The 12,698-nt window shown below is 41.4% G+C and overlaps 1 protein-coding gene across 7 annotated transcripts in view; it reads right to left on the bottom strand.

Moving 5' to 3' along the window:
- col12a1b (collagen, type XII, alpha 1b) overlaps positions 1 to 12,698 on the bottom strand; it is a 120,059-nt gene that overhangs the window by 83,521 nt on the left and 23,840 nt on the right. For 5 of the 7 annotated variants that reach the window (XM_061753437.1, XM_061753433.1, XM_061753434.1 and 2 more), the window contains exons 13-14: positions 1,698 to 1,967; positions 232 to 498 (exon numbers count right to left, since the gene is read on the bottom strand). In XM_061753437.1, the coding sequence (XP_061609421.1) occupies positions 232 to 498; positions 1,698 to 1,967 (537 nt within the window). The other 2 variants (XM_061753439.1, XM_061753438.1) reach the window with 2 other exon arrangements.

Here is a 12,698-nt window from a genome sequence, read left to right as displayed (position 1 = left end):
CTAACTACACTAGATATTCCAACAGCATTACAAAATGGTCACCTTACTGTAAAGGGCACTACTGTATACAGTGGCTTGGGAGTGATTCCCAACCCACTGTGTTTTCTAGTTGCTTGCATTAGTGACAGTAACATGTTTAAAATGTAAGCATTTGAGAAGCGTGAAAGGAGATGAGACATGTTGTCATGTTTACGTGTCGTGATGCTCGTCTGAGGGTGTGCAACAACGTACGTGTGCTTCCTACTCCTTGCCTTGCTTTTCCTTCCCCACGTTTGTAGATGGGATGGACAGTGATGTCGTAGGAGGTCAGGGGTTGCAGCCTCTTCAGGACAGCGGACGTGACCCCTGCGGGGACCTTAAGGACCACCTCCCTGCCACCGGCACTCGGGACGTATTTCAGGCGGTAATGCAGAACCTTGCCGGGTGCCGCAGCCCATGTCGCCTTCATGGTGCGCTCGCTCTCGTGGCTCACACGTAGCCTTTGCGCCTCGGCCGAGACTGCGGGCCAAACGACAAGTCAGCGGTGACAAAAACACTGAAGACGGACCCAAAAAGATGGCCCAAATCAGCCAGATTGCTGCTTTTCCACAGCAAGTCGTAGCCAACGCCAAAATTCAAGTGATCGACTGTGAGTGCATAACCACATTTTCCTATCTTCCAATAAAATTCCAATAATTATCTGGAATTAAGGCTTAACTTAATGTGCTGATTCAAAAGTTTACAAGAGAATATTTAAATGAGTAAATCTTTCCTACACTTGGTTCCCTCACAACACATTTTACTGATGGAAACTATACATCACCACACACACTACCACCAGGATTCACACAATCACTGAGTGAGCGAGCGAAGACTTGCCATGACAGCCAGGTTGAGGTCTGCCCTCTACTGAGTGGAGGTGCAAAAATTAATTGGTTAACTGAGAACTAATCGATTAGCAAATTAATCAACATCTATTTTGATAAACGATTAATCATTTAGAGGACTGGTTTAACTTAAAATGTTCCTGAATTTTCGATGAATCAATGAATCGGATTTTCTTAAAAAATTTTTTTATCCCTTTATTCAAAAACAGAACATTATTTCAAATCGACAGTGCAGAACAGGTACAAACATCCATTCATTACGATTCAGTTACTGGTTTGGACCTTATCTCAGAAAATCGGCAAAATTGTTGAGCTTTGGTTTCCAAAGTAAAAGCAGATGTTTGCAAATGTCAATTTTCTTTTTACTTTTTTTAATTCAAGAGAAAGATAACCAGTCTGCTTTCATGTAGGTCTAACAAAATCGGAGAATATTTACTGATGAGAGGCTGAAAATTCAAAGGATTTGGACAATTTTAAGTAAAACAAGGTTATCAAAAACGTTGTCGATTAATTTGGTAATCGATCAGTTGAACTTGAAGCTGCCTCAGAAGTGTATAAAGTATCAAACTAGTTGACCTTTCTTCGCATGAATCAGTAGCCAAGAATGAGCTTTTACTTTCAAAAAGGATAAGTACATCATTACTCCCTCTCGTGTGATATTGCTTAATTGTTTATTTGGTTTTGTTTAATCAGTCAACAACACCAAATAAATAACAATTGTCAGTCAATAAACAGCAATCAGAGAAAAAAGATTTTGCAATGAACTCTGATCCAAAATACATTTTTATCTCAGTTGGATTGATTAATTGATAGAACGATTGATTGTCTTACCGTCGGTGGTTTCGTATCCGGAGAGCGGCTCGCTGTCCTTCTGATCGTAGACGGCAACAACGGAGAGCTGGTAGAGCGTCTCCGGGCGGAGGCCGTCCAGCACCGTGTCCGTTTGGTCTCCTCGGACCATTTTCTCTCCAGACTCTTCGGAATACGCCGACTGCCATTTGACTCGGTACATCCTGACGTTCCCGGGAGCGGCCGTCCACCACGCAGAAAAACTGCGATCTGTCACATCCCGGGTGACCAGATTTTGAGGAGGACCCACCTCTGCAAGCACAAAGTCAATGCAGTGAACGCCCTCTATATTGCAGTCCATCGTTTGCAGCCCTGCTACACTGGGCATATTCAAGCAATCGTTTTGTCCGAATTCAGAGTGGCATGCCCTCAGTGTAGTAGCACGGTGTGCCATAAAATGCCGGGCAGCACTGAGCTTTACTGGAAGACATGCAGCGTAATTTAGAGCAAGAAGAAAAGGCAGAGAAGGTCCTCAACAAAACTCCAATAATAGTTGTTGTTCCCACATAGCAGAGAGAATACATGCCTGTGAGCATTGCTGGATGCTCTGTTTGTATGCGTTGCTGCTCCGTGTGTGTTAAAGTAGCAGGTATTTGAAAGTTTATAGATACCCAAACATCTATGCTAATTTCTCTTAGCTCGTCTATGGTGTTTCGGATTATGTGTTAGCACTAAGCTAGCAAACTTTGGTTAGACAAAATGAAACTGTAGTGTTTAAATATACAGTGTTACAATTCTCTTTTGTATTATGTGTCAGTTTTACAGTAAACTTGAGCTAGTGAGAGTGACAATAGGTCCGCGAAGGAATACTTTCAAAATGTGTGCCTTAATAAGTTTGTGTGTTTGAATAAGGTTAAATGTGTTTAGAGCATGTGGGAGGTCTAAAACTAGTTTTTTTTAATTATTATTCTGTGGTCTTGTATGCCAACAGAAGTGACGTCAGCCCCAAGTGTGCATGTTTTTAAGTCCAGGTTAAAAACTCTTCTTTTTTCCCATGCTTTTTAGAGCATTTCCACTTTTAAATGATATTTTTTCCACTTTAATTATATATTTTTTTTTCTCTTTGTTTTAAATGTTTATAAGGTGTTTTTTTTTTCTTTGTCTTGAAATGCTTTTAATCATGTAAAGCACATTGAGTTACCTTGTGTATGAAATGCACTATATAAATACATTTGCTTTGCTTTGCTTTGCTTTGCTTGATATGGCAGATTTTCACCAATAGTGGTGGGCCTGGAACGTATCCCCTGCTATAAACACGGGTTCGCTCACTGTATGGAGGACACGGACAGTGTTTTTAAAAGGAACATTTGCTCAAAAATCCTTTCCATGTTGTGTACAGTGGAAGTAAAGAGTATTAAAAGACACGTGAATAACTTGTACCTGCTTCCTCAGTGACTGAATTCCTTTTTCAGACGATGACCTCACATCAAATTGAGATTTATTTGCCCGAGCGAGTGCCGCGTAGACATAAAGTCGCGTTCTCACAGCATCCGTGGAAAGATCGGGGGCTCTTATTATCACCACGCATGTAATGATTTGTTTTCTTGCCGTGCCAACTGAAACACATCTCGGAACAAGTCGACTCGCTGGGTGCCGTTCAAACGAGATGACTGGGCAAATGCTTCATTACGGCGCAGAAAATGTGACAAGATACAAAGTGTGCAGGCGTGCATGCCTGTCTGGAGGAGCGAAGAGTAAATAACACATGAAAGATATTTGGTCCAGGAGAGACACTCGCTCTTCCCGTGAGTCGTAAATCCAAAGGAAATAAAAGATGCTGACTTTCACATATTCAATCAGGTGGCGGCCTTTTATTTTGACAGGCAAGTCGCGCAGACGCCGCCGCTGGGCCTTTGCCACGTGCAGCTTCTGCCATTTTTGATCAACTTCAAGAGGCGCTGGGAGCCGCAGACAAGCATCGCACGGAATATCACGTGGAACACCGCATACAGTCCCGCATGGAATATGTGGCGCTGCTGCGCAGACATTTTTCCACTGTCTAATTTGAGACATCTTTAAATGCCATCAGGCAAAAGGCTATGCTCTCATGTTGCAACACTTTCAGTGCTTTTTGTTCACATTAGAAAACATTCAGTCTGTTTCAGAATAGGAAAAGGAATCACCATTTGTGGGTTTTAAAACATGAAACATACGTACAACCAGGAAAAAGTTTTGTCAATTTGTGGGGTGAAACTGTTGAACAGTATGAGGTCGTCATCCACTCCCATTCGCGTGACTTAAAACTGCCCTGCAAGCTTCGCGATTTCATCCACCACAGTTACATTAAAAAAAATTAATATAGTTAAGTATTGTTGTAAAACACAACATATGTATACTTACAGACAGTAGTTGTATGGCTGAGACTTGCTTGCTCAAAACTAGTTGTTCATCTGTTTTAAATACACAAGGTGTAATTCTCTTTGTTTTATGTTTAGTATGACATGGCAACAAACAGTCTGAAGCCGCTTTTTTGATTCATTGTTCACTATTTGACAAAGTGCTGCTTGTGGTGAAGTGAGTTTATTGCCACCATATAGCACTCGTATCTCAAGTTTGCACTCACAACTTATGGCAAAAAAAATCAGTCAAATGATGGCTTGTTTCTCACAAGAGTCATAAGTCTCGAAGGCACCAAAGTACATTGGTACCATTGTAAACTGAGTAACCCACTGAAATCTTTTACTACCTGATCCCTTTTTTAAAGAACGGATGAATTTCACATTGCACTTGTTGATGGGGGAGGATTTAAATGAGTTTTAACTGGTTCTTAGTCATCTTCGGCCCACCAGTACGTTTTGGTATGCAACATTTATATTGTAAATTTTAAACAAATTTTCTTTGTTATTTGTAGGGTGGGACGGTGGACAAGTGGTTAGCACATCTGGCTCAAAGTTCTGAGGACCCGGGTTCAAATCCGGCCTCACCTGTGTGGAGTTTGCATGTCCTCCCTGGCTCTCCGGTTTCCTCCCACACTTCAAAAACATGCATGGTAGGTTAATTGATGACTCTAAATTTCCAATAGGTGTGCATGTGAGTGTGAATGATTGTTTGTCTATATGTGTCTGCGTTTGGCTGGCGACCAGTTCAGGGTGTACACCACCTTTTGCCTGTAGTCAGCTGGGAGAGCCCGCAACCCAAGTGAGGATAAGCGGCACGGAAAAGGGATGGTTGTTATTTGTAGCTCATGTTTCAAATGTTTGTTAAAAAGTTCAGTGAATGTTGTTTACTTTGTTTGCAGTCCACTTGTTTGGTCTCGCTCAAAACGCTGACGTTTCAATGATTCACAGACAACAAAGACCATAAAAAAAATAAAAATAAATCACAAATGAGCGTGTCTGTTGTTTTTGGCTCCAACTGAGTCAAAGCAGCAAAAATCTAAACAGTCTATTAGCCGGTAAGCACAGTTAGCCACTAGCGATGGACCATTAAGCGGCTAAATCAGATCAGATGTTTTCCTCACAACGGGAGGGTTGTTTTTTTTTTTTTCTTTTAAGCGAGAATACGAGACGAGTTGAGAAAAAATAACACTAATCTTCACTAAGAGTCATGTTGCGTAACTGCTGGAGGTGAAAAGGCTGCTAACTGCCCACTAAATGCTTGCTAACTACACACTCGCTATCGCTAACAAGCGCAAGCCGGGAGCATGCAGTTGGTTTCAAGGTTCTCCTAATTTGGCTCCCTCACAAGAAAGAAATAGACAGCTACACCAATACAACGTTCCCCCTGCTCATCTATTGCTCTAATTGTTAATCTTTTTATTTTTGTATTTTTTTTATGGGTTAGGGTTTACAGTAAATAGCCAGTCATTGCCTACTACAACATGACAGACAGAGACAGGGTGTGGAATAAAGAGGGAGAAGAAGTAGAGAAAGTGGCCAGAGAAAATATATGCCTGTGGGTAATATTGTACTGTAGAGTATGGTTGAAATTCCATCCATCCATTTTCTGAGCCGCTTCTCCTCACTAGGGTCGCGGGCGTGCTGGAGCCTATCCCAACTGTCATCGGGCAGGAGGCAGGGTACACCCTGAACTGGTTGCCAGCCAATCGCAGGGCACATAGAAACAACCAACCATTCGCACTCAGATTCACACCTACGGGCAATTTAGAGTCTCCAATTAATGCATGTTTTTGGGATATGGGAGGAAACCGGAGTGCCCGGAGAAAACCCACGCAGGCAGGGGGAGAACATGCAAACTCCACACAGGCGGGGACGGGATTGAACGCCTCACCTCAGAACTGTGAGGCTGACGCTCTAACCAGTCGGCCACCGTGCTGCCTGGTTGAAATTTTTTTTGTAAATAAATATAAATTATATATAGTGTTTAAACTGTCTTTTGTTGTGTGCGATACTGCTCCGTGGGGGTTAATGCAGCAGTTGTTTTAAGGTTTATAGTTATCGTAACATCTATACAAATTTCTGTTAGCTCGTCTATGGCATTTCATATTGTATGGTAACGGTAACATCGATCTATAAATTTCCGCAAGTCCATCTTTGGCCTTTTGCATTATACATTAACATTAAGCTAGCTGACTTTTGTTATTGTATGGTTTGGTTGAACATCCATCCATTTTCCCCACCGTTTATCCTCACTAGGATCGCGGGCGTGCTGGAGCCTATCCCAGCTGACTCTGGGCGAGAGGCAGGGTACACCCTGAACTGGTTGCCAGCCAATTGCAGGGCACAAATAAACAAACAACCATTCGCACACACATTCACACCTACAGGCAATTTAGAATTTTTCAATGAACCTAGCATGCATGTTTTGGGATGTGGGAGGAAACTGGAGTGCCTGTAGAAAACCCACGCAGGCATGGGGAGAACATGCAAACTCCACACAGGCGAACCCAGATTTGAACGTTGGGTCTTCAGAACTGTGAGGCAGATGTGCTAACCAGTCGGCCACTGTGCCGCCTTGGTTGAACATTTTGGTGTTTAACTTTACAAAGTTTAATTGTAATTTGTTTTATGTGGCAGTTTTACAGTAAACTTTAACAGGGACAAACTAACAGCTCGAAACAAGCACGCTTTGCCTCTTTTTGGGCGAATTGTGCGAGCACGAGAGTAGAGAACTAAGGAATACATTATAAAGTTTTAATACATTACCACTAATACTACAAATGAATTCTTAAAAATAATTTTCATCTGTTGAAGCATGTTTTAATACATTTAAAAGTGTTTAAAGTGTCTGGGAGGGGTAAAAGATTTATGGTCACTCGATATGTTTTTTTTTTTTTTTTTTTTTTAATTGCGGGTGGGTCTGGACTCGTCACTGATGGTGTAGTGGTACACTCGCCTGACTTTGGTGCGGGCAGCGTGGGTTCAGTTCCCACTCAGTGACGGTGTGAATGTGAGTGCGAATGGTTGTCTGTGTGTCTATGTGCCCTGCGACTGACTGGCGACCAGTTCAGGGTGTATATACGCTATACTCAGTGATAAATAAATCAGGGTTCACTGTACAAACGATCATAAATCAACATCACATATAAACCCGGAGGCTATTTGTGGCCTGCTACATGTTTTTTTTTGGCCTGCCGCACATTTTAATAATAGGATTAAACATGGCCCGCTTCTAGATGTTAGGAGAAAAAGTTAAAATGTTAGTACAATTTGCTTCATGAAAAAAAAAAATTAATGTTACAAGATATCACACTTTATAATTGAAAAACTCTCAGACTTTTTTTTTTTTATACACTGGATATATATTTTTCATTTATTTCACACACACCACTATGACTAAGAGACTTCCGGCACTGCGAGCTGCTAGCATTCACTGAGAGTTCTTTTGGTTTTCTTTGCATTCATTTGTATATGATGTTCATCCCACACCTCTCCAAATTTTTTCACTCCAGTTATACATTTTTGTCAAAAGCTTTAGTATAACAGTGCCATCCGGATATTTTGAGTTTTCAGTTAAAGCAGTAATTTTGTGCAATTTCTGTACAATTCTGTATAACAATTCCATTTCAGTCCAGTAGAAAAGCTTCATCATCATCATCAGTGAGCGCAGATTTAGTTTTGCATTGCACGTGACCGCTGCAGCACACTGAGTGAAAACTAGACAGGGGCCCGGGTGCTCGTTGGGTCGCTCACAGTGGAAAGTCTGCTAGCCTCCTGCGTTGTGTAAACTTGGCCACTGCACTTGTTCCACCTCCCGCCAGACATTTCAAGAACCCTGAGGAGCCCAGGATGACTCGACGCGTTTTGTGCAGGTGGCCCAGAAAGAAGAATGGTGCACATCCGTCAACGTCAGTGTTATCATTTTGTATTTGTGTGTTGGGCCTGTTCAGTGAATGGCGACTGTGGCTCGCCTTACCCACATTCCAGGGCATTACCATTTAATGGCTCCTTTTTTTGTTTTTTTTTTACACTTCACTGGAGCGGTAGCACACTTCACTGGAGCGGTAGCATATCTTAAGCTAGCACTTATCTCAAATTTTGCCTCCCAACCTAAGGCAAAAAGCCACCTTGAAAAGCTTGTAAGTTGGTGGTACATCTGAGTGGCAGCAAGTCAAGGTACATCTGTATTAAGAACCGTAGACTAGGGTTCATCGAACCACGGGGGAGAGAGAAAAAGAGAACAGGTGCGAAGGCAGGGGTGTCCAAACATTTTCTTCCAAGGGCCATATACTGAAAAATCTAAGGAGGCAAAGGCCAAATTAACATTTTTTACCATGCATTGCGTTATGTATTTACCATACCAAAATCAATCCATCAAGTAAGTAAAGATATGCAAAGCCTTTGTATAATGTTTATAAATATTATATATATATTTATTTTGAAAAAAAACTGCTTAGGAATCAAGCAAAAAGTCAAGACTTTCTGGGTGATCAGTGGCTCTGTATTCCACCCGCGGTGGCAGTTCCTGGTATGTGCAGCCTCACGGGGCACCATTTCCAGCAAGGGTGCCTAAGGGGTGTGGGGGGGTAATCACACATTCAAGCTAGGAGAGTTCAGAACCAAAACAAGAGCATTCTATAAAAATACAGAAATTCTATACTCATACAGAAAGGGGCTCAAACAATTTCAATTCCAAAGCGCATCTTACCCAGTGATGTGTGAATTGTGGAACACAAGGATGTGAGGAATTTATTTTATTCTCTTCTCCTGCCTTGCCACCCATTGTAAAAAGTAAGTAGTACAATGAAGGCAAATGACAGAAGACATGTCAATTGTTAATTCTGGTTTGGACACTTTGCGCTAAGGAATACAAAGTAACAGTAGAAAAACTGCAAAATAACAACTGAAGAAAAGTTCAAGATACGAACAGCCTCATGGAAGGTAGCTCGTTCTTAAGTAGGCCTTCACTTTAGCGGTGGCGTAGCTGAAGTTCTCACTTAAATGGAATTTGGACTTTCGACACAAAGCGAAAAGAAACGACAGCCCAAGTAATGGCTTGTAACTCAGGAAAACTCCTAAACTGGGACACTGGTAAGTCACGACTCAAGATAATGCTGTACAAGGTTGTCCAACTTGACGAGACAACAGTTGTTGTGAGCAGAGACGAGGAGGACGAAGCGTCTGGAAGTCTTTCCTGATCTGTCTGCTCTTCCAAAGCCGCAAACCCCTCCAACGTCTCTGCAGCCTGGAAAAGTTTTCCATCCTGCTGCAGGCTCACATTGTGCTCTTCCTGCAATCAGGAAGCGTCTGCTTTGGGGCCTCTTTGAACGCCAGCCATCCCATACAAAGGGCAGCTGCAGACGGGATGGGACTAGACGAAGGAGGCGGAGACACTCGGGAATGTGAGCACGGCTTGTCACAAGTCAGAAGCAACCTAGCCATCACTCGACTGACTTTTTGTGATCGTCTGTGTTCACACTTCCGCCTCCGGCACACAACTGGAGATCGGCCTTTCCTGAATCTCCTCACTCCATCCAAAGTGAAAAGTCTCTAGGCCTCTGCATGCATCCAGCAGCCTCCAAGACGGAAGTAACCAAGTACAAATACTTTGTTATTGTACTTAAGTAGATTTTTCAGGTATCTGTCCTTTATAAATAATTATTTGTCTGACCACTTTGTTTTACTCCCTACATTTGAAAATGTGTATCTTTACTTTCTCCTTCTTACTTTATCAAATTACAGTCCTAACTTGAGATAAAAGTTTTTCGAGACATCAGCTGTCAATTGAGTGGGCTTTTTTTCCGCTTAGACTTGTGAGAGCAGACTTGAGTTATGAGTGCTGTACGGTGGCAGTGAAATCAACTCACTTCACAACAAGCAGCAGATTGCCAGGTGTTTAATTTTTAAGTTTACTCTTAAACTCAACATAAATCAAAGATAATTGCACCTTTTGTATTTAAAACAACCATATCTTAGCCTTTCAGTCCGCTAGTTTAATGCTAATGCTAAATAGCGTCTATGTTGCGGTGCTATAACCCTTTAGGCAATGGATTGAACACAAACTGCAGCAATCCATGTAGATAGACATAAGATATCTTGTAGATATAACAGTATTCACAGTCATATATACTTTAATCCTATGCATAGAACAATTAATATTAGTGTCGTACTGATGAGCTGTGAGGGGTTTGTGGTCTCATTGAACAGTATATCTGTCTGTCTGTCTTATATTGTCCCCAGGTGGCCAAGGCGAGCACGCCAGAAGGAGGAGCACAATGGTCGTTCAATTGATGCAGTGTGACAAAAACTGTTTATTTTTTTACTTCAATATAATTATGTCACTACTGAATCTTTGTATAAAGTAACTTCGGCAGATTCCGACTGGACATAAAAAAAGATGTACCGGAGTTGAATCATTACTTCTACCAGCGTCTTATTACACAAGTATCTATCTATATGTCTGCCAGTCCATGAAGGCAATGTAGCGGAACAAACGCAAGCTACTGCGCCTACCTGATACGTCTGCGCGCCAAGAAGGTTTCATTCCGAGCAAGACCTCACAGGGACAGGAAGATGGAAAGTCACACTAAATTAACTGCCGAGCCATCACAGAGGCCACTAAGTGAGGAAGATCTGAGCTCATTCCACAAATTGACACTCACCAGCAAAACAGTTATGCTCCTGCTTCCAGCATCGTTGTGAGCCACGTCATCCTCTTGCACAAGTGGCGAAAGTACACACACTAATCTACACTTAGCTCATTTACTGACGTGGACATTGAAATTTGTCAAATGGAATCCAAGCGTTTACTGCCACTGACAAATGTATTCGTCAAGTACCCTTTTAAATGCCTTGGCACGGAAGAGGGTTTTGCCCAGCTTGTCTTTGAAATTCAGCTTTGTAAACCACTGTAATGACAAACAGATGCCAGTATAAGAGAGAGAAATGCCAACGCGTTGGAAGTCGGACAAGTTTAGGCACCTCACACTCGAACTTAATATGTATATGTACAGTGTAGTATAAACAGAGTATGGTAGCTAGTCGAAAGTGTGTGTCGCCATTGTGAGAACTCGAGTCATGCGCTGAGTCACCGTCACTCACGGTGCCTTTCTTAGTTGCATATCTGTAAATATATTATTGTTATTTTATAGTTTTAGATGTCACAAAAGTAGAATAAAATTGCGTCAGTGACTATTCTGCTTGATTAAAAAAAAAGCACATTTTCTTCACTTTAAAACTTAACCAAAACTACAACTACAAATAGAAACAGAACTAGAGCATGAACAAACAACTACAATGAAAAGTAAAATTAGAGTACAACTAGAAGTAGACATCAAAGCAAAACCAGAATAGAAGTAGAAACAGAAACTGATCAGGAAATAGAAGAAGAAACAAAAGTTGAGCCAAAACCAAAATCACAACCAGAATTAGGCTATAGCTATGACTAAGAATTAGAACTAAAGTGGTGCCTTGAGATGACTCGACTAATGAGATTTGCAAGATATGAGCCGTTGTTCAACCGTTCTTTTGCTTTGACTTGTGAGCGCAGACTTGAGATACAAGCAAAGCAGCTTCAGTCCCTTTATTGATACACCCAGTTGAAGTTTACTGTCAAACTAAACCTCAAACCAAGAGAATTATATTTATTATGTATTGGAAACAACCGCATAGCTTGGCCTTTCAGTCTGCTAGCTTATCGCTAAATTTGCTAAACTAAACACTTTAAGGAATGGATTGAACACAAACAGTGCAGCAACACATGTAGGCCAACAATGTAACAATACTCACAGTCAAATATTATTTATCTCAGAATGACTAATAGAGCCGTACTCATGAGCTGAGAGGAGTTGAGACTTCTAAAGTATATCCGTCTCTCTTTCTTATAATGCCACCAGGTGGCCAAGGGAGGTACACCAGAAAGAGCAGCACAATGGTTATTCAATTGATGCAGTCTGACAAAAACTGTTTAATTCTGTACATTCTATTTAACTATGTTAGTAGCCTATTACTGTATATGGTTTTATGAAGGATGATATTATGGCATGTTATTTTTCCTCATTCAAATACACATTATAATAATTTTTGTTGGTTTTTTGGGGGAGGGTGGGGGAGGCTGGAACTGATTAACAGCATTTCCGTTACTTTCAATGGGAAAAGATGATTTGAGATACAAGTGTTTTGAGTTAAGAGCGTGATCACGGAATGAAGTAAATTGATATCTCAATGCATCACTGTACAGCCAGAACCAGGACTCTGGCTACACGACTATGACCGAAACAAGAAACAGTAGTAGACCTAGAAAATCGGATCCATGCTGTGAGCGGAACATTCCAGGACACTTTGTCCTGTTTTCGCTGCACGTTCACATTTGGAACACACATCAGACAACTGAGGAAAAACACCACACAGACAAAAAAATAATAATGTGTCTCTTTGTTTGTGTCGTTTAACAAACAACATTCCAACTTCTCAGCAGCAAAAATGCTAAATTGCAATGTGAAAGATGAACAAGTGACTTTATGTATGAGCTAAATGCTTAGGGAGCAGCTGTTTGTGTGTGTCTGCATACGTGTGTGTGCATGTGTGTGCATATGTATGTGTGTGTGTGTGTGTGTGATATCATGCCGTCCACGTCGTCGTTTGT

The sequence above is a fragment of the Phyllopteryx taeniolatus genome, chromosome 18 (genome assembly GCF_024500385.1).
Source record: "Phyllopteryx taeniolatus isolate TA_2022b chromosome 18, UOR_Ptae_1.2, whole genome shotgun sequence".
Taxonomy (NCBI): domain Eukaryota; kingdom Metazoa; phylum Chordata; class Actinopteri; order Syngnathiformes; family Syngnathidae; genus Phyllopteryx; species Phyllopteryx taeniolatus.
This window is presented reverse-complemented; position numbering and strand designations above follow the sequence as displayed.